This window comes from Macaca fascicularis, chromosome 1 (assembly GCF_037993035.2).
Source record: "Macaca fascicularis isolate 582-1 chromosome 1, T2T-MFA8v1.1".
Lineage (NCBI taxonomy): Eukaryota > Metazoa > Chordata > Mammalia > Primates > Cercopithecidae > Macaca > Macaca fascicularis.
Genome location: NC_088375.1, coordinates 103396135 through 103421719, shown reverse-complemented (window position 1 = coordinate 103421719; position 25585 = coordinate 103396135). Strand labels below are relative to the sequence as shown.

Sequence of the window (25585 nt, the reverse complement as noted above, 5' to 3'; positions counted from 1 at the left end):
CTTTGGTAATCTATGAGTGAGAATAGGCTCTGATGTAAAGATATACTAAAAGGGTAAGTGTGAGAAAGACACTGGAAACTGGTACTTTTTCCAATGGTCTTTTATTTTCAAAGGCTCCATTAAAATTACTGTTTTTTAGATTTCTGGGCTATGGGTTTTTAGTTGTGAATTCAAAGGGAAAAGTCAAGTAGAGCAATGCATGAGAATAATTCATTTTACAGGGCAATCAGAATTTGCACTTTTGTTATATCTGAAATGTACAGTTAGGACTCACTCCTCTTTCCACTCACATACTCTGATTTGAACAGGGTTAAGTGTTACAAAGACATGGAAAATCTTGAACTTTGTCCTTTCCTGGATTAAAAATCTAGAAAATGGATAAACAATGATAAAAGATGAGAGGTCCCTTAGAGAAAGTTCACTATAAGGCACAAAGGGACCTGGCAAGGTAATTCCAAATCAGCAGCAAGGTGTGAGAGGAGGAGAGCCTCCATGTACAGTCTGGTGGTTAGTACACAAACCTGTTTATATATTTTTACCATAGAGAAAAAAACAGCAGAGTGTATCACATAGAAGACAGAGACATTTGCCTCCTCCCTCTTCAAGGGAACTTAAAATTTTAATGCCAATATGAACACGAACTGGCAGAGATCAGCATCTCAGTATAGGCAGGACATCGTGCCCTGCTCTCAAAGGCCAGGATAAGGGTAAGAGAGGCCAGTGGGAGCAGTGTGGATTGATCATCACATTTTTTGAGGCCAGCAGCTGTGGCTTAGCTGGCTTTGCTGGTAGTAATGGAGGACAAAAGTGCCTTCTGGTGAAACTCAGCTTCTATAGTGATGGAATCCAAGGGTAGCAGAGTTTATGGTGACCCTGTAGTGTATCTCCAGAAATGGTGATTGGTTGAATGCTTGTAAGACATTCCTTAGGGACTCCAAGGAATATTGATTAGAGAAAGATGTGGTGCTTTGAAAGGACTTGGTGTTCCTACATGAACCAAGTGAAAGCTTAGAATTAACAACATTCAGAGATTAATGTTAATATAATCTCAGTTGTCCCTATGACTTGAGGTGTTCAGAGATATTTGGAAACATCAGGATTTCAGAATGGAGGTGAAGTCACTAAAAATTGTTGGTACATTTTCATTTTTGTCACATTAAAAATTCAAGACACTATGGAAAGAGTTTTTGACAGTGATAGCTAGGAAAACATTAAAACAGATATTTTACACAAGTAAATACTAAACAGCAATAAAAACAAATGAACTATAGCAACATGCAACAATATGGATGAATCTTAGAAATAGAACATGAAGAGAAAATACCAAAAATATTATCTACAACAATATGGTCTTTAACTTATAGTTAAAACTAATATAAAAACATATTAAGGAAAACATATAGTTACATTAATATGATAGAATTAGGAAAGCATGGGAATAATGAACATGAGATTTAGAATGGTTTTTTAGCAGATGGAGTGAGGTAGAGGAAGAGAATGGGAGAAGCCACATAGATATAGTAGGTTATTGTCTCGGGGTTAATGGGTACTTATAAGAATAAAACTGACTGACTAGAAATCTATCATGTATGGAAAATGATGAGACTATGTCATGAAGCAAAAATTACAATTAATGTGATTTTTTACACATAAGGTCTTTGTAGTAGGGATAGAGGTCACATATTAAACTAGCAGAGCCTTTAATGAAATGCTGAGGTTATTTTTCATTATAACTAAGGGTAATTTGGTTGGGAATGTCACCCTGTAAGTACAAAAATACACTTCAGATAGAGTCACCTTAAAATCTTGTTCTATAACTTCTTATGGCTGTTCCCAATATGGTAGCAAGGATACAGCATATATACCAAAACATCAGCAATGCCACTACCAGCCACACACACAAAAAAGGAAACAATATTTGGAGCAAATTGTTTATACAGAGAGAACATTAACAACTTTCAATCACACTTGGATCAAATGGTCATGATTGTGCCTTTGTAACCCTGGCCAGACCATTTCTCTCTCCTCCTCTATTCGACAGCCCTAGGAGCTGAGGGCCTTCCTGCCTTGCCATGTGTCTCCACTGTGAAAATAACACAGTGCTTGCTCAGAGGCTGCCCACTCTTTTCCTAGGGAACACACAGACTCAGGCACAGAGGAGATTTGCAGATCTTTTGCGCAGCCTCCCATCCCCTGCAGCCCAGCCTCGTAGGAGGCAGTCTGGAGAGATGGATGATGTGTGGTTGGAGAGAACAGAAAAAAAAATGGTGCAGGCTGCTTCCTGTGGGCCACTCTGGGTAAGGGGCTAGTGGTCTGAGGCCAGTAATGCATGTGGCATATTCTCATAATTTTCTTCATCATCTTCATGGGCCCTGCCTCTGCTGCGAGCCTCCCCTGCAGAGTCATCTGGGTATTTCTTCTTCAGTTCTGAATAGAGGACTGTGAGTTCCTGGTGGAAAAAAACCACAAAAGGTAAGTACCTAAATACAGGAGAGGAAGGCCAGAGAGGGAAGAAAGCCAAGAAATGTGACTCACCTTATGCTCTTGATGCATCGTTGGACAATTAGCTGCTGGGTAGGAGTAGCAAAGAAAAGTATTAAACTGTGGGCAGTATAATCCAACTTACAACCTACGCACACTGCACTCCAAGCCAATCTTCTTGATTTGCTTGACCTCTTGACTGTTTCCTCTGTTGGATTCTTCCAAACCCACATAGAAAAAGTACTCTCCCAAGCACAAACACTAACAAAGACTTTCCTCTGCCCACCAAATACCCAGAACTACTTTCATGACAGTTTCCTTCTTGCTCCTCTGCTCATTCTAACCCCAGAGGGGCAACCATCCCCAATCCACTGCAGACTTCTAGGGCTGTATTGATCCTCTGGGAGAAGGAGGCAGATATGAGTCACTTCACTTTGCACAGGGAAATTGGAAGAGGCCAGAGAAGAGATTGGCATTCTAAGGCCACATGGCAATTTCCCAGGAAGCCAAAGAGTTGCATTGGAACATTGAGAAAATTTAGTGTGTGTGTGTTTTCTACCTTTCCAAGGGGTTCTTTGTATCTCTTTTATTTATTTGTGCAGTCAATAAGCATTCATTAAGCAATGGCCTTCTATTAGGCATTAGGTAAGGTATAAGGAGATAGAAATGCAGAAACTCCTGAACAACATAGTGAAACCCTGTCTCTACTAAAAATACAAAATTTAGCTGGGCGTAGTGATGCACGCCTGTAATCTCAGTTACTTAGGAGGCTAAGGCAGGAGAATCCCTTGAACCCAGGAGGCAGAGGTTGAAATGAGCCAAGATCGCACTGCTGCACTCCAGCCTGGGTGACAGAGTGAGATCCTATCTCAAAAAAATAAAATAAATAAATAAATAAATAAATGACAGAAACTCAGTTCATGTGATCAAGAATACTATAATTTTGAAGGGGAGAAATGGACATAGAAATAAATGCAACAAGCATTATGGGCACCAAGATAGAAATACATATTGAACTATGTTGTTGCCATAAAGAATAAATGGCTCCTCCCAGATTAGCATATCGAAAGGGTAGTTGGCATCAGTGTGAGTTTCACTGTGTTACCTGAGCTATGTCTTGAAATATGAGTAGGGATCACCAAGTAGACTAGAGGCAAGGACATTTCAGGACCAGTAAGAAACATGAGCACCAAGCATAAAGATGCCAAGAGTTCAGTATGGCTAGAGGAAGAACATTAGGCAAAGCTTGCAAGAGGAGCCAGCGTGCGGAAGGCAAAGATCATGCTTTGGAATGGGTGTCAGTGAGGGCAGTTAATCTAGGCACTGATGTGAACAATAGAGCACCTCAAAGGGATCATGCTGGAAGTAGATTGTGGGAAGGCTGGAGGAGAACAGTAGTAGAAATAAAGAGAACAGTTAAAAGAATGACAATTGTCTACACATTTGATTATTCACTCATTAATTCAAACAGTATTTTAGGGGGCCTGCAGTTTCCAAGCATTGGGCTAAATGCTGTGAATACATTAGTGAAAAAGTCACAGTGTCTGTCCTCAAAGAATTTATGGGATCACGGTGGCAGTGTGTAAAGGTAAGAAGAAATGGATAGATTCTACAACTGACAATATGGGAGACAAGTAATGCCTTGCATGTTGGACTTGTATTTGAAATAACTCTGATCAAAGACCCCTTACCGGTTTCAGTAAAACACTGCCACCTCACCTCTATTTGCCTGAAAGGCATCTCACCTGAATTTTCTTTTGTGTGTTGGATGCTCCAGATGTGGGAATAAATCAGGTTGCTATCTCCAGGATTTACTGTGAGAGAAGGTATCATAGTTGGTTGCAGTCAAGAGCTCATATTCTAGACTCTACTTCCCAATCATCAAATTTATAACCACCTTCTATTCCCAGTCTAATGTTAGAAATGCCATTTTTAAATTTGTGACAGGGCCACAGGCTGTTATTCAATCTCTCTTCCCTCCCTGGCTCCTCCCTAGAGCCTTCTGCCCCCTAGGGAGTCCTCACCGTTGCTGTACATTGGCTCCAGCTCCACTGGGGCTAGTGGTTTAGAGTGGGTGGGCTCTTGAAGGTCTATCCTGGAAGGCCCGGACGAGGAAGGCTCCTGGCACTCACTAGGACTGTGACTGTGACAGAGGGGGAGAGAAAATGGATAAAAAACTATCTGTGGGTTACACAGAATTTCAGGGAACTCGGTATCCAGGAAGTCTTCCAGTACAGCATGATTCAAGTAAAAATATCGTGTCTGCTTCTGTTTGGCTCTTTTGATAAAGTGTCAGAAGACGTATGGCACAAGATGAAGCCCAGGGAAGCATTACAAAACAGGACAGCCAAGGCAAGGCCAGAGGGCAAGGCAGCCTCAGCGCTTCTTTGAAAGGCAAAAACTCATATTTGACTAATTTTAAATGTTATTTTTGAAGATGTAAATGATTAAACACTGAGACGCAAAGACCTCTGCATTCTTACAGAACTTAAACCTTGTCTTTTGTAAAAGGTCCCTTTCAATTTTCCACCTCATATTACAATAATCTACCTTTCCTGCAAGATGCCACGCGAGCTCTTCAAGTAAAGTGGATTTTTTCCAATTTCATTTCCTTCTGCAGCTAATATTGCGAATTGAACATTGCCAGCATTCAATAATAATTTCCCAAATGAGTGGAGGAATGAGGAAGAAGGAAATGAATGCCCTGCAGCCCTATGAAAGGTAATGCCATTAAGATATTAGTGGTCAAGTCTCTGCTGGAACACATTTAAGGAAGTAGATAAATTAACATAGATAGCCAATAACATGTATTCTGTGTTTAAGTAGACACAGTGAATATCATTCACAAATATAAATGAAAGTGACATTCACTTATATCTACTTTTTCATTTTGTAAGAATGTAAAAATGCTACTAGGAAATCCATTCATATTTTTAAAAAACATAAACAAGTCTTGTGCATATAAATAAATCATGAAAATGTTGGCAGCAGCAGAAGCAGAGACCTCACCTAGATGTTCCAGTGGCAGAAAGTCCTCCTGCAAAACAAACAAAGGAAGGTTGGGTGGTAAGTGAGCTGTGTAGATCATGAACTCTGTTAGAACGTTTTTTCCTAGAAATCAGATTCATTCTAGATCTAAGCTATGGCAAATCTCAAGGATTATCCAGTTCTACCCTCCTTCCTCCAGCTATGTTATGTTATAGGTGAGGAACATGGGGTCTTGAGAGGCATTTGCCTAGAATCACACTTATTCTGAATCATTTTTCGATCAGTAACAGGTGAATAGCAACTCTAAGTAGTAGTGACTGAATAGGTCACAACCTGGGTCAGGTGCTCCCCCCAAACCCACTTCTTCATCCTGACTGCAGCCCTACAAGGTGGAAACAAGGAGACTGAGGCCTAGAGGGGCCAAGGGATGCTCAAAATTGATACAGAATTCCTTCACTAATATGAATCAATGGGGCTACCATGATAAACTCTACCTTCTTTTTCTCTAACTGTGACCCCTCACCCCTGCAAGTCTATTCCAGCAACACTAAACTGCAAATCGTTTGGGTATATAATGGCTTTTCCACACCTCTTCTCTCCTTCTCTTTCACTTGGCTAACTCCAATTTATCTTTTTTCCAGAGCATGCCAACAGGCTGGATTAAGTAAACTGTCTCCATGCACATAAGACCATGTAATATTAAAATTACTATACTGTTTTGTAATTATTTATTTCTGTTTCCCTCTCATTCTCTCTTTCTTGAAAGGATGTGCTACTTGAGGCTGTAAACCTCATCTTAAATTTTTTTTGTATTTCTGATGTCATGGCCAGCAGTTAAAAATATTCAACAAAGATTTGTTAAACAACTGAACAAAGTATGTATATTGAGGACTTTAAAATAACAAACTGACAATTTTAGAAGTTAGAAGTCTATCCTTGAAGCCAAACCTAGCAGACTTAAAAATATGGCAGGTTTCTATCATCACTGAAATATTGAATCTTTCAGGCTTGCCCCAATACAAGCCTTATTCCCGGTTCCCATCCTTGTCCTTTGCCTTTTTAAAATCTGTGGCTCTATATCAGTCTCATTGGCTTAGAGAACACAAGTCGTTGCTCAAAATAAACATAGCAGCCTTGACTTTCATGAAAAATAACTGAGTAACTCCCTGTTCCTCAGGGAATGGGCCTCCTGAGTTAAGCTAGAGGGTTATGATCAGGATCTGGTCCTGAATCTCCTCAGAGCAATCACAGTTCACATAAGTTAATAACCAGTATCTGTCCTGTGGGTGGTTAGCTCAGACCTAGAATGCATCTGGGAGTCAGTCTATCTCCTTATTTGTAAAAGAGAAAACTGAGACCTAGACAGGTGGCTATTTATTATACAAGCTAATATTCCTTAAAGACATACGGGCCAGCACTGGGTTAAGCAGTTTACCTAGGTTGTGTCATAGTACCTAAAAGGTAGATACTGTTATTATTATAACCACTTCATATATGAAGAAACTGAAGTTTAATGAGTTTAATTTATTTGCCTAATATCAAGTTGGCAAGTTTTATTACTGGAATTTCAACACAGCCAGATTTACCATAGAGTCAATAAACCTATCATTCTTTTTAGGAGTGATTCACTCAGGCAAAAAGCAGAGTCCTTCACTTTTAGAAAAATTTAGAAGGTCTGAGCTTCTTCCTGAGAAGTCTCGCCAATGATGAGAAGGGATACTTTGCTATGAGGAGGTACAGTAAGCAAGATTTTGAGAAAAGAAGAGCACAGACCCTCTGCTTGGTGAACTATCCTAATTCCTTAGTGAGTTTGTTATTTAAAATAACACTCCCCCAAGTCTGGGGGACAGATCACCTGGGCTCCTATTCACATGTATCATGTGAAATGATTGTCAATTTTCTCTCCTGGTGCTGTGCTGACTGACAACCTCAACACTGAGATTCAATTGTCCTCTTTTAGTATGTTACAGATTAGAAAATGGCATCCCAGATAAACAATGAGAGGAAAAAAAGAAAAGTAATTTTGGAAGTAGGAGGTATGACTAGCCTTCTATAAGTAATATAATATCACTTGAAAATAGCAATAAGTTGAAGATATATACTATAAACCCTAAAGCAATCACCAGAGTAACAAAACAAATAATTATCACTTCCAACAAGAAAACTTAACTATTCTAAATATGTATGCACCCAACATTGCAGCACCCAGATTCATTAAACAAGTTCTTCTTGATCTACAAAAATCCTGGACAGTCACACAATAATAGTGGGAGATTTCAATATCCCACTGACAGAGTTAGACAGATCATCGAGGCAGAAAACTGACAAAGAAACTCTGGACTTAAACTTGACACTTGACCAAATAGACCTAACACAAATCTACAGAATATTCTATCCAGCAACTGTGGAATATACATTCTTCTCACCTGCATATGGAACATATCCTAGGTTCAGCGACAGGCTCGGCCATAAAGCAGATATCAATACATTTTTTAAAAATCATACCGACTATACTCCTAGACTACAGTGCAATAAAAACAAAAATAAATATCAAGAAGATCTCTCAAAACTACACAAATACATGGAAATTAGACAACTTACTCCTGAATAACTCCTGGATGAAGATCAAAATTAATGCAGAAATAAAAAAAATTGTAATTAATGAAAAAGGGAAACAACTATGCATGTCCACTATCACCACACTCATTCAAGACAGTACTGAAAGTCCTAGCCAGATCAATCAGGCAAGAGAAAGAAATAAAAGGCACCCAAATAGGTAAATAAGTCAAACCATCTCTTTTCACTGACTGCATGACTCTCTACCTTGAAAACCCTCAAGACTCTGCCAAGAGTAAAGTTTCAGGACACAAAATTAAGGTACAAAAACCAGTAGCATTTCTAAACACCAACAAAGTCAGGCCAAGAGTTAAATCAATGGACAATTCCATTTTGAATAGCCACAAAGAAAATGAAATACCTAGGAATACAGCTAATAAAGGAGGTGAAAAGACTCTGTGAGAACTACAAAAAAAAAAGCTGAAATAAATCAAAGATAACACAAATAAATGGAAAAATATTGCATGTTCATAGATTGGAAGAATTAATATTGTTAAAATGGCCATACTGCCCAAAGAAATTTACAGATTCAATGTTATTCCTATCAAATTACCAATATCATTCTTCACAGAATTAGAAAAATCTATTTTAAAATTCATATGGAGCCAAAAAATAGCCCAAATAGCCAAAGCATTCCTAAGCAAAAACAACAAAGCTGGAGGCATCACACCCCACAACTTCAAACTATACCAGAAGCCTACAGTAATCAAAATAGTATAGTACTGATACAAAAACAGACACATAGACGGACGGAAAGGAATAGAAAACTCGGAAATAAAGATTCACACCTACAACCATCTGATCTTTGCCAAGGCTAACAAAAAGAAGCAATGGGGAAATGACTCTCTATTCAACAAATGGTGCTGGGATAACTGGCTAGCCATATGCAGAAGATTGAAACTAGACCCCTACTTTTCACTATATACAAAACTTAATTCAGGATGGATCAAAGATTTAAATGTAGGACTCCAAACTACAAAATTCCTGGAGGAAAACCTAGGAAATATGCTTCTTGACATCAGCTTTGGCAAAGAATTTTTGGCTAAGTTCCCAAAGCAATTGCAACTAACACAAAAATTGACAAGTGTGACTTAACTAAACTAAAGAGCTTCTGCACAGCAAAAGAAATTATCAACAGAGTAAACAGACAACCTATAGAATGGGGAAAATATTAGGAAACTATGTATGTGACAGAAGTCTAATGTTGAGACCTGTAAGGAACTTAAACAAATCAACAAGCAAAAAGCAAATAACCCCATTAAAACATAAGTGAAGGACATGAACAGACACTTCTCAAAAGAAGTCAAACTAGCGGCCAACAAACATGAAAAAATGCTCAACATCACTCATCTCCAGAGAAATGGAAATCACCATCAGATACCATCTCACACCAGTCAGAATGGCTAGTACTTACAAGGCAGAAAACAATAGGTGCTGGTGAGACTGAGGAGAAAGGGAATGCTTATACACTGTTGGGAATTTAAGTTAGTTTAGCCACTGTGGAAAGGAGTTTGGAGATTTCTCAAAGAACTTATAATAGAGCTACCATTCAACCTAGTAAATTCCATTATTGGTATGCACCCACAATAAAATAAATCATTCTGTCAAAAAGACACATGCGGCCGGGTGCGGTAGCTCACGCCTGTCATCCCAGCACTTTGGGAAGCCGAGGCGGGCAGATCACGAGGTCAGGAGATTGAGACCATCCTGGCTAATTTTAGTCTCTACTAAAAATGCAAAAAATTAACCAGGCCTGGTGGTGGGCGCCTGTAGTCCTAGCTAGATGGGAGGCTGAGGCAGGAGAATTGCGGGAACCCGGGAGGCGGAGCTTACAGTGAACCGGAATCAGGCCACTGCACTGGAGTTCAGAATGCAGTGCACTGGAGTTCTGGGCTACAGAGCAAGACTTCAACTCAAAAAAAAAAAAAAAAAAAAAGACACATGCACTCATATGTTCATTGCCATACTACTCACAATAGCAAAGATATGGTATCAACCTAGGTGCCCACCAGTGGTAGACTGGATGATGAAAATGTGGTACATATACACCATGGAATACTACACAGCCATAAAAAATGAAATCATGTCTTTTGCAGCAACATGGATTTAACTGGAGGTCATAATCATACACCAACTAACACAAGAACAGAAAACCAAATACCACATGTTCTCACTTATAAGTGGGACTAAACATTGAGTAAACATGGGCATAAACATGGGAACAACAGACACTGTGGACTACTAGATGGGGGAGATGGGGAGGAATGCCTGAGTTGAAAAACTACCTATTGGGTACTATGCTTACTATCTGGGTGGCAGGATCTGTACCCCAAATCTCAATATCATGCAATATAACCATGTAACAAATCCACACATTTACCCCTTACATCTAAAATAAAAGTTGAAAATTTTTAAAAAGTTATTGCTATTATGTTAACAAAGGAAGTAAAGTAGAATTAAAAAATCACTCAATTATTCCAAAAATAAGTCAAAGTAAAGCAAAAAAATCGATGTGACAAATAGCAAATAGCAAAATAGACATGAAACCTAATCATATCAATAATTATACTAGTGTAAGTTGTCTAAACACCTCATTTTAAAGGCAGATTATAATATTAAACTAAAAAAAACCCCGCAAGAATTAGCTGCATGGTATCTATTAAAAATTAACTTTAAATATGGGGGTACAAATAGGCTAAAAGCAAAAGGGTGGGAAAAAATCGCATGCTAACACTAATTATATTAATACATTAATATTAGACAAAGACTGTTTCACAGTAAGTGATTCGACCAGGGATACAGAGGGTCATTTCATAAGGATAAAGTGGATAATTCATCAAAAACATGAAAATTCTCAACACTTATCCACCTAATAATGAGCAATTCCAAATTATGGAAGCAAAACTTGATAGAATTGCAGAAGACATGGATAAATTCACAATTACAGTTAAAGATTTTAATTTCCATATCTCAATAGTTGATAGATCAGATAGACAAAAAAATCAGTAAGGATATAGAGGAATTGAGAAACATTATCAATCAAATTCACTTGCAGACATTCATACTGTAAGAAATGTTTAAAAAAAAAAAGTCCTTCAGGCAGAACAAAATTGATACCAGGTGAAAATATGGCTATATAAAAATGAATGAAAAATCCTGGAAGTGGTAACTAAGTGAGTATTCTTTTGATACCAAATCATAAAAAGGCATTTCTAGAAATGAAAGCTAACAACCCATATTCCTCATAAACATGGATGTAAATATCCTTTGCAAAAGTTTAGCAAATCATATCAACAATCATGATCCAGTTGGGTTGACCCCAGAAATATAAGGCTGCTTCAACATTCAAAATTCACCTTATCAATAGATTTAAAAAAATCACATTATTATCTCAATAAATGTAGAAAAATCATTTTACAAAAATTTATTTGTGTAAAATCTCTCAGCAAATTAGGAATAGGAGGGACTTCCTCCACCAGATAAACAGCATTGAAAAAAATGCATGGCTAAAGTAATCTGTCATGGGGAGAGATTGAATACTTTCCCCCTAAGATCTGGAATGTGACAAGGATATTTTCTCTCACCACTTGCACTCAACATTGTACAGGAGGTTCTAATCAGTGCAATTAAGCAAGAACAAGAAGTAAAAGAAATTAAGATTGGAAAGGAAAGAGTTAAACTATCATTATTTGCAGACAACACGATCATCTATATAGTACATCTGATGAAATCTACAGAAGAGATACTGAACTAAAAAGTGAGTCTAGCAAAATTTCAGGATATAAAATTAATATTAAAATTAGCTGTGTTTCTATATACTAACAACAATGGGAAACTGAATTTTTAATCTCATTTTTGGCATTCTTTATTTATTTTATCCAATTTCACTATATCTAGCTGGTATTCAAATATATCTTGGAGTTTATGGTCACCTCTACGATCATTTATTTATTTTTTGTTATGAATGAAGGACTTTCTTAGGGAGATAGAACATGAGTTAATTAATTTTCTAATTTTTAATTGGGAGCAAAACTCTGCTACCTAATATAAATCTCAAATTAAACAAGAGGTAAAAATTTTATTGAGAAGTTTATTCTATTGTTTTTGCTACAGTTGCCTACAGAGTGACAGTGAGTAGTGGAACCGAGGGCCTAGTACTTGGAAGGGAATAATTGACCTTTATAGGATGCACCAGACAACTTCAAATTATTATAGCAACAGCAAAATCACATCACAGGGTAGGACCTAGACACCCACCTGGTTTCCTTTGGGCCCTGGCATAGTGCAGCAGAGCAGCAGCAGCAGCAGCAAGGCTGAGGATGCTGAGCACCAGCCCCGTGACTCCCGCAGTGGTAAGGCCTGTTCTGTTCCTGGAAGTTCCTGAGTGGAGGGAGCTGTACTTGAGTTCCAGTGGCATAGGTTTTGGATATAGACAAAATCATGCAAGTAGAGTGAGTATGTTCCAGTTTCTGATTCCTCCTGTAGCGTCATTTGTAATTTTCAAAACTATAGCACATGAAAGGTATTTGCCAGCATCTAAGATTAAAATGTATTTCCTTTCCCTCTCCCATATAAAATCAATACCAATCTCCAGAAGTCCCAAGCCTTGGGGTGCGTGTTCAAAACCTCCTTGCTGCTGGTAGAATTTGTACAATCTGTCAGATAACTATTTTATTTACCATAATGGTGACCTCTAGCCCAGGTACTACTAACTTACCTGTAACACTGAATGTCACCACTTCACTGCGCTGGGCCCCCAGGCCATTGTCAGCCTCACATGAGTAGTTGCCAGAATGTTCTGTAGTCAGAGAGAGGTTGAAGGATGCCCCTCCTCCAGAGTGGGCCGAGCTCTTCCCCAAGGTGTCATCCTCGTGATAAAACCAGTACAGGATCGGGAAGGAACCTCTCAGGGACTCACAGTGAAGCTCCAACAGGTCCCCCACCACAGCCTGGGCCCCAGGAGCCCTGAGGGTGAGGATGGGACGAGACACCGGAACTGAGGGAGGAAAAATAGTTCACTGGCAGTTTTGCTTAAGTAGGTATACAAGAGAACTTAATAAAGGAATATGCAGCGTAGTTGAGTTGCAGGAACATGCACCTGGATTCTGGAGAACCTGGGCTTCAATCCTGTCTCTATCCTTTATTAGCTCTATAAGCTTGACTGTTTAAGAACTTTTTAATTTCTCTAAGTCTTAGTTTATTCCTCTGTAAAACTGAGCTAATGATACATTATATCTCAAGCTATTGTAATAAAAATCAAATTGTATATAAAGTACTATAAAAATTGGTTATTATTATTGATAAAAATATAACTAAAATCAAGGTTTCTAAACATTCCTTCACCTGAATCTTAGCTCTAAGACTGAAACTTCCATACCTATCTAAAGCAAGACCCATTACTCTCTACCTAACCACCTTGCTTTATTTTTCTAGAGAGCATTTAGCACTAACATCTGTCTATCTATGTATCTATGTATCTATGTATCAATCTATCTATCTATCTATCTATCTATCTATCTATCTATCTATCTATCTATCTATCATCAACATCATCTATCATCGTTTTATATGATTCCCCAATAGGATGGAGAATTATCTGTTTGTTCGTTGGTGTATTTATGGCTGTTGGAACTTTGCCTGGCATGTAAAATTTATGCTCAATAATTGGTGATTGAATGGAAAACTGAATTGAACCAAACTATCACAAAAAATCCAGATATAGCTCTAGCAACAATGATTTCCATTTTAATGAACAATTAAAGAAATGGCATAGTGGGAAGAATAGAAAGCCCTTAATATGGAATGTAAACTGTAAGATTGCTGGTTCTGCAAAGTTGTGAGGAAAACTGGATGAACCAATCTGTGTGTAGTGCTTTAGATATAAGCTGTGTGCTTTATTGGCAAGGGTAGCTTGGTAAGGATCTTAAGTTCTGCTTTCCATTGGAGATTGGCTAAAGGGAATGAGTGTGAATGTGGAAACTATTCACTGAATGGCAATGATTAAACTTGAAAACGAGCCATCTGCTGGCTGCAAGAAAGATGGCACCAGCTGCCTCATCAGGATAGAGGTGCCAAGTCCCGATATTGGAAGTGTAGAGTTCTTGCTAAATTGAAACCGATGGTTTGAATTTGTCCCGTTCGTATAGCCTCTGCAATATGAAGTGACCTGGGCGGGATGCAGAGGGCCTCAGGGGTGAGTCTTTTATATGGTGCTTTGTGATCTCACTGTGCCTTTCACCCATGTCTCTCGGTGTTCGTATTCTGGGAAGAGAGATTTACAACCTCTTGCATCCCCTCCTCTAGGGCTCATGGGACCCCTGGTTCTGAATGCATATTCCCCTAAAATCAAAGAATTTGAAGACTGAAAAAGACCATGGTTATGGTCAACTTAAGTGGTCTCCAACATGGGCTGTAAGACACCCGATTGAAGTGTAAGGAGAAAATATGACAATGTTTAAGAGTATTTCTTTTTGAGCTTGAAATTTAAAAAGATATTCAGCTTTACTAATATTCATGGTGGTGCTCCTGCTCAGGTAGATGTCACATTGTATATTGGGATATGACAGGGTTTCTTATGATGGCAGGGCCACCCAGGCACAGAGAGTGGGAGAGCAGTGCCTTGGTTTGTTGGTTAATTCTCAACATATGGAACATAATGCCCTTTTAATTGGCTACTTAAGTGTTTTTACAGATGATTTCAATTTAAATCATAAAATATATTTTTTAATTTAATTTCTTTCTTTCTTTTTCTTTTTTGACAGGGTCTCACTCTGTTGCCCAGCCTGCAGTGCAGTGGTGCGATCATGACTCACGGAAGCCTTGACCTCCTGGGCTCAAGGGATCCTGCTGCTTCAGCCTCCAGAGTAGCTGGGATCACAGGATTTTGCCACCACGCCTTGCTATTTTTTTTGTATTTTTAGTAAAGACAGGGTTTCGCCGTGTTCCCCAGGCTTGTCTAAACTCTTGGGCTCAAGCAATCCTTCCTTGGCCTCCCAAAGTGCTGGAATTGCAAGCATGAGCCACTGTGCCTGGCCAAATCATAAAAACTTTACAATGCTTTGTGATGAGATTTGGAAGCAACCTCAAACCTTTTTGTATCACATGAAAGTTCATTTATTTTGTGACAAAGTTCTAAAAAGAGGAATTAAATGTAAAGATAAGTTACGCGTTTTTCCGCAAAGAAAGATCAGTATTTAATTTTTGTTGTCTTTTTGGTGATCAGTGGCTACTGACAATGTTAATACTTAGCAAACACTTTAAAAACTGACCTTTAACAGTACTCATATTGTTAATGCTTTTCTAAACTCATGCTATAGAGATAATATTTTGGAAAATAGTTGTTTAAAAATATTTACATTTCTATGTGGTCTTATTACCAGAAAAATGTAAGTCAGTCAACTTTAAAAATTTATATATGCACCTTTAAAAATCCATGGAAACAGAACATGGCAACCAGCTTATAGCTCTTCCAAAGTTTAAACACATTCGATAGAAATTCAACATGCAGTGGCTGGGCGTGGTGGCTCATGCCTATAATTCTAGCACTTTGGGAGGTTGAGGCAGGTAGATTCCCTGAGCTCAGAAGTTTGGGACCAGCCTGGGCAACATGATGAAAACCCGTCTCTACTAAAAATACAAAAAAATTGCAGGGTATGGTGGCCTGCCTCAGCTACTAGAGAGGCTGAGGCAGGAGAATTGCTTGAACCTGAGAGGTGGAGGTTGCAGTGAGCTGAGATAGTGCAACTGCACTCCAGCCAGGGCAACAGAGTAAGACTCCATCTCAAAAAAAAAAAAAAAAAAAAAAAAAAGGAAATCCAACATGCAGCACTTCCCACTTACTTTACAAGAACAACTAATAAACATCAACAAAAATATAAACTTATTAACCAAATTGCAATGAAAAGCCTTGCATAATTAGACTATGGGATTGAAAAATGAGTATAATGGAGTTGAAAGAGCAGCAGTGATGATCTGCTTCCACTTGGATCTAGATATATTGGTAAGATAAAGCTTTAAGCAGTAACAGACACTAAAACTAATAGGAATAAGGCCAAACTCAGAACCAAACCTCAAATAATTGTACCACCATAAGTAAACTAAGATTTTCAAAGTAAATGAAGGATATTCAATTATAATAATTTTAGTCAAGTATTCTAAATCAAAGATTTAAAAATATTTTCTCCCTTCCTTCCTTCCTTCCTTCCTTCCTTCCTTCCTTCCTTCCTTCCTTCCTTCCTTCCTTCCTTCCTTCCTTCCTTCCTCTCTCTCTCTCTTTCTTTCTTTCTTTCTTTCTTTCTTTCTTTCTTTCTTTCTTTCTTTCTTTCTTTCTTTCTTTCTTTCTTTCTTTCTTTCTTCTCTCTCTCTCTCTTTCTTTCTCTCTTTCTTTCTTTTCTTTCTTTTTTGACTTGGTCTCACTCTGTTGCCCAGGTTGAAGTGCAGTGGGACAATCTTGGCTCACTGCAGTATCAACCTCTTGGGTTCAAGCCATCCTCCCACCACCTCAGCCTCCCAAGTATCTGAGAGTACAGGCGCATGCCACCATGCCCAACTGAATTTTGTGGTTTTTTGTAGAGACAGGGGTTTCTCCATGTTTCCCAGGCTGGTCTCAAACTCCTAAGCTCAAGTAATCTGCCCACCTCAGCCTCCCAAAGTGCTAGTATTACAGGCATGAGCCACTGCACCCTGCCCCTTATTTAATTTATATTTCTCTATTTGTTTTGCAATGTGCCCATTAAGTTAATACAGTAGTACATGTATATAATTAATACACAAATATGTTATTAATATACACATTTGTGGGGTGTGTGTTAAACAATTTTGATGGAGAGTGGTGTGATATCCAGAATTCTTGTACCCCCATGATTTGCTGACTCAATTAGTTTATAAGAGAGGAAAATAAGCACAAGACTGGTAAGAAGACTTATTCAAGGTTAAACAAATGATATTTTCTTGTTTGAAACTGGAGTCTTTGTTTCAGCACACTGTCTGGCATTCCCAGATTTTAATACTTCCTTAAATCATTACCCAAGTTTGGCCTATAGGAAGGATTATTATTAACCAAAATGTCATAAGTGTTCTAATAGTTTGGAATCATTAGAGAACAAGAGTCCATGGCAAAATCCTGAGAATGTACGGGTTTGGGTCACTGATAATTATTGCCATATCTCTCTTATTTTGTCACCTTTTCCTAGGTCCCAGTGCCCTCTCCCATCCTCCAAATGCTGAGCACTTTGGGATAACCATGACTTGGACTGGAGGTTCTCTTCGAAATGATTGGGCACATTGCTAATGGTTCTTCGGGGCTGGACATGGAAAATACGAGATGTCCTGTGCCTCTGCTGAAGGAAAATTTTGTTAGGGGATACTGAGAACATCAGTTTAAACGAGACCCAATCAGAAGGCATTTGAAAAAAGTGAGAAGGTTAGATTGCTCATTAGAATCCAGAGGCCATGAAAGAGGTCTGCTGCTGTGATCCTAGTGGCTGACAGAGAACCAACAGAAGTGGGTATCCATGAAGACAGACACTTTAATGATCCAGGGAGCCAAGTGGAAATTTAGATCGAGATAGGGGCAGAAAACTATGGCAAGGGATGATCCAGTCAATTTTTCCTGGGCAAGGGAATTCAGAATTTTCCTTTGTCAATAATTGCTGACCCATCACATATTTGGTATTCTGGTAAGCCTTCGTGCCTCCACCAGAAAAAAAAAAAAAAAAAAAAAAAAAAAGAATGGGGTATATGGATGGTCGTTGATGACAATTATAGAGGAATAATAATAATAAAAAAGAAATGGTCTAAGTTACTAAATGTGTAGTCACAAGGAACAATCCCAGAACTCCCAGGCAGAGTCGTAAAGAGCGGGAAGTCTATTGGGATATCAACCAGCAAATAGCCCAGTGGAGCTATTTCTGAGAAGACATGATCTCTTGCATTGGCTGTTAACTGCTGTGGGTATATCTTGCTTACCTGTGACCCTGAGACTCACTCCATGACTGTGCTGGGCCCCCAGGCCATTGTCTGCATCACAGGAGTAGTTTCCAGAATGTTCTGCAGTCAGAGAGAGGTTGAAGGAGGCTCCTCCTCCAGAGGTGGCTGAGCTGTTCCCCAGGGTGACATCCTCATGATAAAATCGGTACAGGATCGGGGGAGAGCCTCTCAGGGACTCACAGTGAAGCTCCAGTAGGTCCCCCACCAGAGCCTGGACCCTGGGGGCCCTGAAGGTGAGGATGGGCTGAGATACCGGAACTGAGGGAGACAAAAGGGCTGTCAGAGGATTCTGATGTTTGTGACAGATGCACAACCTCTCTCAAGGAGCGTAGCAATCGATACGTCCCTTGTCCCTTGATTGTTTCTGTTTCTCACTGATCACATTTTTCTCATCTAACAATCAGAAGCATTTCCCCAAAACAGTGAGAGTTAATCCTGGGTAATTTTGTTTTCATCACCATTCAGTCTTCCCCACAAGAAGTAAGGTCCTTCAACTTATTTTGCCATCTTTCCATTTCTTGGATAGCTTTTAAATCTCTCTCTCTCTTTCTCTCTCTCTCCCCCACCTCCCTCTTTCCCTCCCTCCCTCCCTCCCTCCCAATGCCTCTTTTAGGAGATCCTAGTGGCTGACAGAGAACCTAAACCCTGGCCTGCAACTAGAGGCTGTGTGAAAAGAATCGAAACTTACTTCTCACAGTGACTTGAATCCACCTGCTGAGGATGGGGCCGTGAACGTTGTCAGCTGCACAGTAGTATCTCCCTGCGTCGCTCTCCTTTACCATGAGAACATGCAGCTCTGCCAACAGGGAACGCTGGGTCTTTCTACCCAGGCTTCTTACTCTTCCTTCTTTGTGCCAGGAGAATGTGACAGTCCCTGAACCCTGGGCTACTGAGCAAATAAGGACCATATTTTCTCCTTCAATCAGCTGCCCTCCAGTGGGCTGGATCTCTAGATTCACATTAGATACAGGCACTCCTGGGGGAACACAAGACGGCATGTGAAGGTCCTGATGGCGGGGACATCAAGGTCAAGGGGAAGGCTGGACCTGCCATGAATAGGCCAATAGCAGCAGGTGCAGCAGGCAGAAGCCCAAAGTAGGAAATAAGAAATTAATTGTGTATACTATTATAAAGGAAGCAACATCCCTCTCACTCCCACAACAATTCCCATCCTTGGGAAATGTGGGCAACAAGTCCATAATCTCCATAAACCCAAAGTTTTCTGGTCACATTTTATATGTGTTTATCTCTAAGGAATCTTTGATGCATCAATAAACCACGAAGTAAAAGAGAACACTGAAGATCCTCTATTTTGAAGATCAAAGTAGAATCCAAACTCTTCTCCTATTCTTCAAGACTTCTCCAGATTTACATCCATGCCTCCATATCTTTCTCTGACTATTACCATTCATATTCATCTTCCCCTTTTCTGACTATTTTGTTGTGAGTTTAGGTCACCAAATGGAAGCACCACAGGGGCCTCTCAAAACTGCATGTGTTCAGCTGTGCTTCTAGTTGTCTCTTGATTCATGAGAGAACCGATCTTGTACATCTCTGTAACCCCATAGGGTTAGGCACTCAGTAACTGATCAATAATTACTATTACCTGACTCAGGTGGAAGAAAATGTTCTAGGGCTGTTAAACCAATGTTGAGCTTAAAGAGAGAAGATTACCAGAATAGCTGGACACTCCTCTCTGTTATGTCTACCATCCTAGGGGTGCTGGAGTTGTCACTGGTCTGCCTTCCTCTCCCCAGCTCTGACTCTGGAAGAGTAGCCACTTGGACACTCACTCTGTACACGTATCTGAGATGTCAGGCTCCTTTTGTTGATGTTGTGAGTCACTGTCTCTGTCTCACACCAGTAAAACCCAGAGTCTTCAGTCCACATGGCAGGGATCTGGAGTTCGGGGGACGTGCTCCAGCCTGATCCGAGGGTCTGACTATCTCTGAAGAAGGAGAATTGCAGCTGGACTTTTGGCCTCTGTGGAGAGAGCTGGGTCTCACAGATCAGGGTCATGGGACTCCCCTCGATGGGCGTGGAAGAGCTGACTCTCAGCACAGGATGTAGAAACAGCTCTAATGAAAAGAAAAAAAACATAGTCCCCAGGGTGGTGAGGCTCAGAGTTCCTAGAGAGATGCACTTCTGTTCTCAGCACCAGCCATCAGGAGATAAAGAAGCATGCAGAAAGAACAATCTCCTTCCCATGGCTGAGCCATAGGAATCTCTTTATGAAATTCCCACTGATAAACACCTTCCCTTTATCCTCAGTTTCCCTACCAAACCCAATAATCCACAGGAATCTAGCCATTACCTTGAACTTGGATATTTAGGCGTTTTGAATTTCGTTTAATTGATACTATGGAAAGTATCGTACAAGTAGCAGTACAATGATATTTGCTATTGTCCCTGGAGACTGAATTCACTGTGATGAAGTCTAAATTATAACTATTAGGAAGCTGTTTTCCATCTTTGTAGTAAACCTTTTCACGAGCGTTTTCATTTTCTTTCCCCTGACATCTCAGGGTGACATTATCTCCTTCAAAGACAGGATGCGAAGCCTGCAGGATCAGCGAGTCTGCAAAGAGCACAGGAGCACACTCAGTTTATACCCTGTTGCTTCTGCCTTCACTCCCATTTCCGCCCATGAGGCAAGAGCCATAGTTCTATACACACCTGCAAATGGCCCCCACCCACATTGTCATGTGGCTCCAATACCTTATTCTTCCTTTCCCCAGGAGAGCGAACCAATTCCCAGAAAACTTTCTTGAGAAATCCTCACACGTCTTTACAAAAAGAGGAATCCCAGACCTAAACCTCTTTGTGCTTGATGGCCACAGGGTCACCCATACTTCTTTGGAGGGGAATAGATAGACAATCCAACATCATGCTGCTGCCCTATCTCTTTATTTTCCCCAGTGGGGTCAGCGCATCAAATATCCCCATGTCTGCTTACAACTCTGCCTGGGATCCCTGCATTAACCCAGCCCTCAGACATTCTGCCTGGCGGCTTGACACTTTAGACACTCCCCTTCCATTCCTCACCATGTGAAAATTCCACATGCACAGCATCACTGAGGGAGGATCCTAGGGTCTTGCATTGGTAATTTCCAGACTCCCTAATTTGGATCGCGTTATGTTGTATTTTCCACGGCTTCTCATCGCGATACCAAAACGTGTCTCCGCGGGCGGGGGACTGTGATATTCCCCTGCATGTGAGAGTCACTTTTTCTCCTTTGAAGGCTGTGGACCATGGAGGATCAAGGAGAAGTACAGCTTTTGGAGCTACCCCTAAACAGGAAATAGAAAGATAAAGGCAGAGGAAGGTCAATGGGAGGTGGGGACAGCACAGTGGGAGCCCAACCTACAGTCAGGAGTTTTCCTGGACTAATTTCCAGTCAGGACCAGGGTGGAAAATGGAGCAGAAATAACCTGGGGAAATGCCTGGGAAAGAATCTGTTCTTCCTCACCCATTTTCTGGAGGTGAGCAGATGGGTATTACAGGGGAGAGGTCTCGGGTTCCTGGCATTGCCTTAGAAAAGCTCAGGAGATGTGATTTGCCATTGGGCAAACACTGTGAAGGCCTCAGAATGTGGCTGATTCTGAAATTCTCTTGTCCTATGCATTTCTGTCCAGATAAAGGTGAACCTGGGATGTATATACCTCAGAAGTAGTTTCTAGACTCCAGAAAATTACTTCCTACTTGTTAACACTTAATGAATAAGATTTTCTCACTTGTATTACTTTTATATCTTTCTTAGTTTGAGAGTCTGTGGGGAAGGCAACTTTACTCTCCATGTAAGTTGGGCACAGTAAACAATGGAGGGACATAAAGAATTTAAATAGAGGAGGACGGGCTGCTTGAGAAGTCAAACTTGTGTGTGGAATTGCAACTGACTGACAGGCATGGAAGTGAGGTGTGGCAGTGGCATGAGCTCTTTTTGGAGATTTATAAGGATTCTGCTGTAGCATCTTCCTCCATGAATGGGAGCTATTTCTATGTCCTTTGATACCAGCACTAGCTTGGACATTCAGAAGGCGATGTATTAGAGAATATGGAGATCAGAGATGAGATTCCTTCATCATCAGCCTCTTGCTTCTGCCCTTTGCTCTGCAAATGTTTCCTTCCTCTACTCTGAGGAATCCTGGTAATGTAGGGGAAAAAAATCCTGGAGACTGAAAAAGTCGGAGGAGGATCTGTTCACCCAATGTAGTAGCAGATGTGACCCCAGAGCATCAGCACTGCTGATGGGATGCATCCCTGCAAGCGTTGGGGCAGGCTGTGTGGGCTGAGGGCACCCATATACAGAGACCAGAGGGGCAGAGAGAAGGAGAAACTTACCTGATTGTTCTCTTCTACGAGCTGTGAGGGAGCAGAAAATGACAATCAGACACTCTCTAAAACGTTTTTTAACAACCTAACCACAACCGCTTCTTTTGTTTTTCCTTATCACTTCTTTGCTCCCTTTTTATATCACCCAGAGCCCCTAAGCAACAAACAAATGGCCTATAAATTATTTTACCAACGTGATGGCTTGTGTCAAAGGCTTGACCTCATCTCTGCTATTATTTTCTTGGCCATGGCACACTTTATTCTCTCCCCGTCTTCTCTGAGTGCAGGGGCAGACAAAGACTTGCAGAAATGGTTTATGCTCCCTTCGTTCCTTGGGCTTCCTATTGTTCCTCTCACTTTTTCAATCTCTGATTAAATTTTGGCTTAAAACTTCTAGAAAAGAGTGATGTTTCTCAGTAGACCTTCCTTCACATGCCTAAGTTTTTAGAAGTAACTGTTTATCTGAAAAATTATTTAGTCTGAGGCTTAAGAGGGAGGGTGGGATATAGAGTTGTGGTTTGGCAGAAGGAAAAATCCAAGTTTCCTGTGAGGAGAGAAAAGCAGTGGATGAGAAACCAAGGGCAGGATATGTGGCTTGTTCTGATGGTTACATTTGGAGCCTCTTGGTTGTCCTGGGAACCCAGCTCTGCTCACTTCTCATCCCTTGCTATCTGTCTCTGAACCCCAAGTAGAAGCAGAGATAGAAGCTCCTTGAGTTTTTCCCTGGTCACCTTTAGGAACGGAGGCCCTGGTCCCATTATAGTCCATCTGTTCACTCAGGATCAGCAGCAGCAGCAGCCACAGAAGCATGGGCATCGGCCGGGCAGAGGGCAGGGAAAGTCTTTCTCACCAAAAGCCGGACTTATCTCCAGGAAGGAGGGCAGGAAGCTGCTACTCAGATCAGACCTGCAAGAATTAGAAAAGGGAAGAAGAGCTTAGTAACATATCTTGCTTTGGGCTCTGAAAATGTGAACGTGGCTACCTTCCTAAATGCTGTTTGTATCTCAATCCTGGTAGTGATACATTTTTAGAAGTTGGGGCTCATCTTCCAACAAATGCAGTCTCTCAGGAGTAATGTCTCCAAGGCTGTGCCTGGGTTCTCTAGAAATGTGAAGTTGTGGATTTGCTAATATTCAAATAATTCTTTCTTTGTTTTTCACATGGAAAACCCCTTCACTTCTTTGTCTTCACACAGCCTTTGCTTCCGCATGCAGCTCCTAATGTAAGCAAGCTTAATGAGCGTGGTGTGAGTCACACAGTCAAGATGTGTCAAGCATATGCCTTTTTGACTTTCACATAAGTTGTCATGAGGCTTCTGAACAGGAAAATAATACAAATTTACAAATTAGGGACTGCTCGTAATCTCACCCAGATCTGCAAATTAGGAGATAAATCAGCAAGTGTACCACCGTTTTTAAAGCCAAAGCCCTTCTCAGAAAGGCCTTCCCTCACTTTGCAATCAAAGAGGTTCCACCCCATTATTTTGTTTCAAGTCCTTTGTGTTTTTTTCACAGTTTTAATAATAATTTGCAATTATTTTCTCTATTTCCTTGTTTGCTTTTGCGTCTTCTTTCCCACTAACATTTAAGGACCCCTTTTCTTACCTATTATATCCCCTGCACCTCTAACTGTTCTTCTTGAAAGCATGCCTTCAGTAAATACTGTTTGAGGGACTATTGAATAAAAACTCTGAACCAGTGTTTCTCAACCATTTTTTCATTATTGCTCCCCTAAGGATCTTTTTTAGACATTTTTGTTTTTAGCCACCCCCTTTTTCCATGAAAATTTAATACCACAAATATACTATTTATATGTTTATGTGTTGCATGTACAGCTGTGTTTGATACATTAAAAAATTAGGTTTTTTTAATCTTCCCAAGAGTCAATTCTTGCCTCTTTGAGGGTGATGTCACTTCTGTTAGGAATGCATGTTTTAGACTTAGAGGCAAGCCATTCTTAGGAATCTACCTACCAGGATAAAGTTGTCATCATTCAGAGACCTTTACATTAGAAATGGAAGATGATCTCAGATCAAATGTCCCATCCTCAGGGTGCCCAACCTTGGCATGTAATGGAAAGAGGGTCCTCTTTTTTAAACGAATATTATTATGTTCTTTCTCCTATGGAATTCACCAAATTTTATCTTTCTCTCTATATTTATGTGATTGTATAATACCTGTTTTTCTCATTAGATAGTATTGCAAGGTTTGGGAACAAGCCTAGTTTGTTCTTTATTTTGTTTCAATGCCTAACAGATCACTTGTCACATACCAATTTGTCAATAAGGACTTGCTGAATGAACGACCAACAAGCAGTAAGGAACAGTATGACAATAGAAGAGGATTGGATGTGTTTCAATGTGTTCTTAGTCACTCCTGGTTAGAGATTTCTCCAATATTCTGGAGAAGATGTATTGGTTATATCAATTTATTTAAACTAAATTATTTATTAAAATTGTACCCAATTAATCCATAGTACAGGGTCCATTAATAATTGTAGAGTATGCTGCCACTTCTACTGAGAGGCATTCTCTGACCTCCCACATTTGGGCTGGGTGTTCCTCTCATGTGCATCAATAACACTTCGATTTCCTTCACCCCAGAGCTGATCACAGTGAATTGAAACATCCCGTCCCTTTGATGGTATTTCTCAATGATCTAAGCATCTTTAGGGAAGGAAATGGTTAGGGCTTATTTTTCATTTTTCTGAGGACAGAATGGTCATCAACAAAAGGAAGGTTCAGTGGGATATGGATAGCTTCAAGATTCAGTGTGTCAATTCAGACTAATTCGAAACATGAATAAACCTCAAATTCACTTCGTGCTCAAAGGTGAAGATGTTGTTGATGACTCTGAACTGTTGTTTCCTGTGGTTGGAAAGATATGCTCAGAAAAGAGTATTTTGAATTTAGTTGTTCATCTGTAGCCAAAAGTGTTACATTTTTCTACCTCTGTCTCTGAAGACAGGGACTACGTCATATTCACATTATTCTAGCACCTTGGCACAGTGCCTTTCACTCAGTAGAGGACTGCCAGGTAAAATACAAGGTTCTCATTTAAATTTGTATTTCAAATAAAAAATAAATAATTTTTACTATAATTATGTCCCATACAATACTTGGGATATGTATGAGTTCGTTTTCATGCTGCTGATAAAGACATACCAAGACTGGGCAATTTA

General features: G+C 40.0%; 2 protein-coding genes across 2 annotated transcripts; both read right to left on the bottom strand.

The window, feature by feature from the left end:
- Positions 1-1917: 1917 nt before the first annotated feature.
- Positions 1918-20126, bottom strand: LOC102115666 (Fc receptor-like protein 3). Its single transcript, XM_045399852.3, has 10 exons — positions 19866-20126; positions 18761-19048; positions 18052-18330; positions 12803-13081; positions 12343-12465; positions 5491-5518; positions 4506-4624; positions 4227-4295; positions 2536-2567; positions 1918-2449 (listed from the first exon to the last, which is right to left on the bottom strand). Exons 1-10 carry the CDS (start codon positions 20089-20091, stop codon positions 2306-2308), a joined length of 1587 nt encoding a protein of 528 aa, XP_045255787.2. The 5' UTR covers positions 20092-20126; the 3' UTR covers positions 1918-2305.
- Positions 20127-20375: 249 nt separating this feature from the next.
- Positions 20376-22654, bottom strand: LOC135970359 (Fc receptor-like protein 3). Its single transcript, XM_074033990.1, has 4 exons — positions 22626-22654; positions 22415-22470; positions 21118-21363; positions 20376-20650 (listed from the first exon to the last, which is right to left on the bottom strand). Exons 1-4 carry the CDS (start codon positions 22652-22654, stop codon positions 20376-20378), a joined length of 606 nt encoding a protein of 201 aa, XP_073890091.1.
- Between the last annotated feature and the right edge of the window lie 2931 nt (positions 22655-25585).

What these genes read in the sequence shown, in the direction of transcription:
- LOC102115666 (XM_045399852.3), bottom strand. Translation starts at nt 20,091, where the DNA reads ATGACCCTGATCTGTGAGACCCAGCTCTCTCCACAGAGGCCAAAAGTC. An exon ending in AGTGAGTCTCAGGGTCACAG is followed by an intron (nt 13,082 to 18,051) that starts GTAAGCAAGATA and finishes TTCCTCCCTCAG; the next exon opens with TTCCGGTGTCTCGTCCCATC. An exon ending in GGTGACATTCAGTGTTACAG is followed by an intron (nt 12,466 to 12,802) that starts GTAAGTTAGTAG and finishes CCCTCCACTCAG; the next exon opens with GAACTTCCAGGAACAGAACA.
- LOC135970359 (XM_074033990.1), bottom strand. Translation starts at nt 22,654, where the DNA reads ATGGCCAAGAAAATAATAGCAGAGATGAG. An exon ending in TCGTAGAAGAGAACAATCAG is followed by an intron (nt 21,364 to 22,414) that starts GTAAGTTTCTCC and finishes TTTCCTGTTTAG; the next exon opens with GGGTAGCTCCAAAAGCTGTA. An exon ending in GCATGTGGAATTTTCACATG is followed by an intron (nt 20,651 to 21,117) that starts GTGAGGAATGGA and finishes TGCTCTTTGCAG; the next exon opens with ACTCGCTGATCCTGCAGGCT.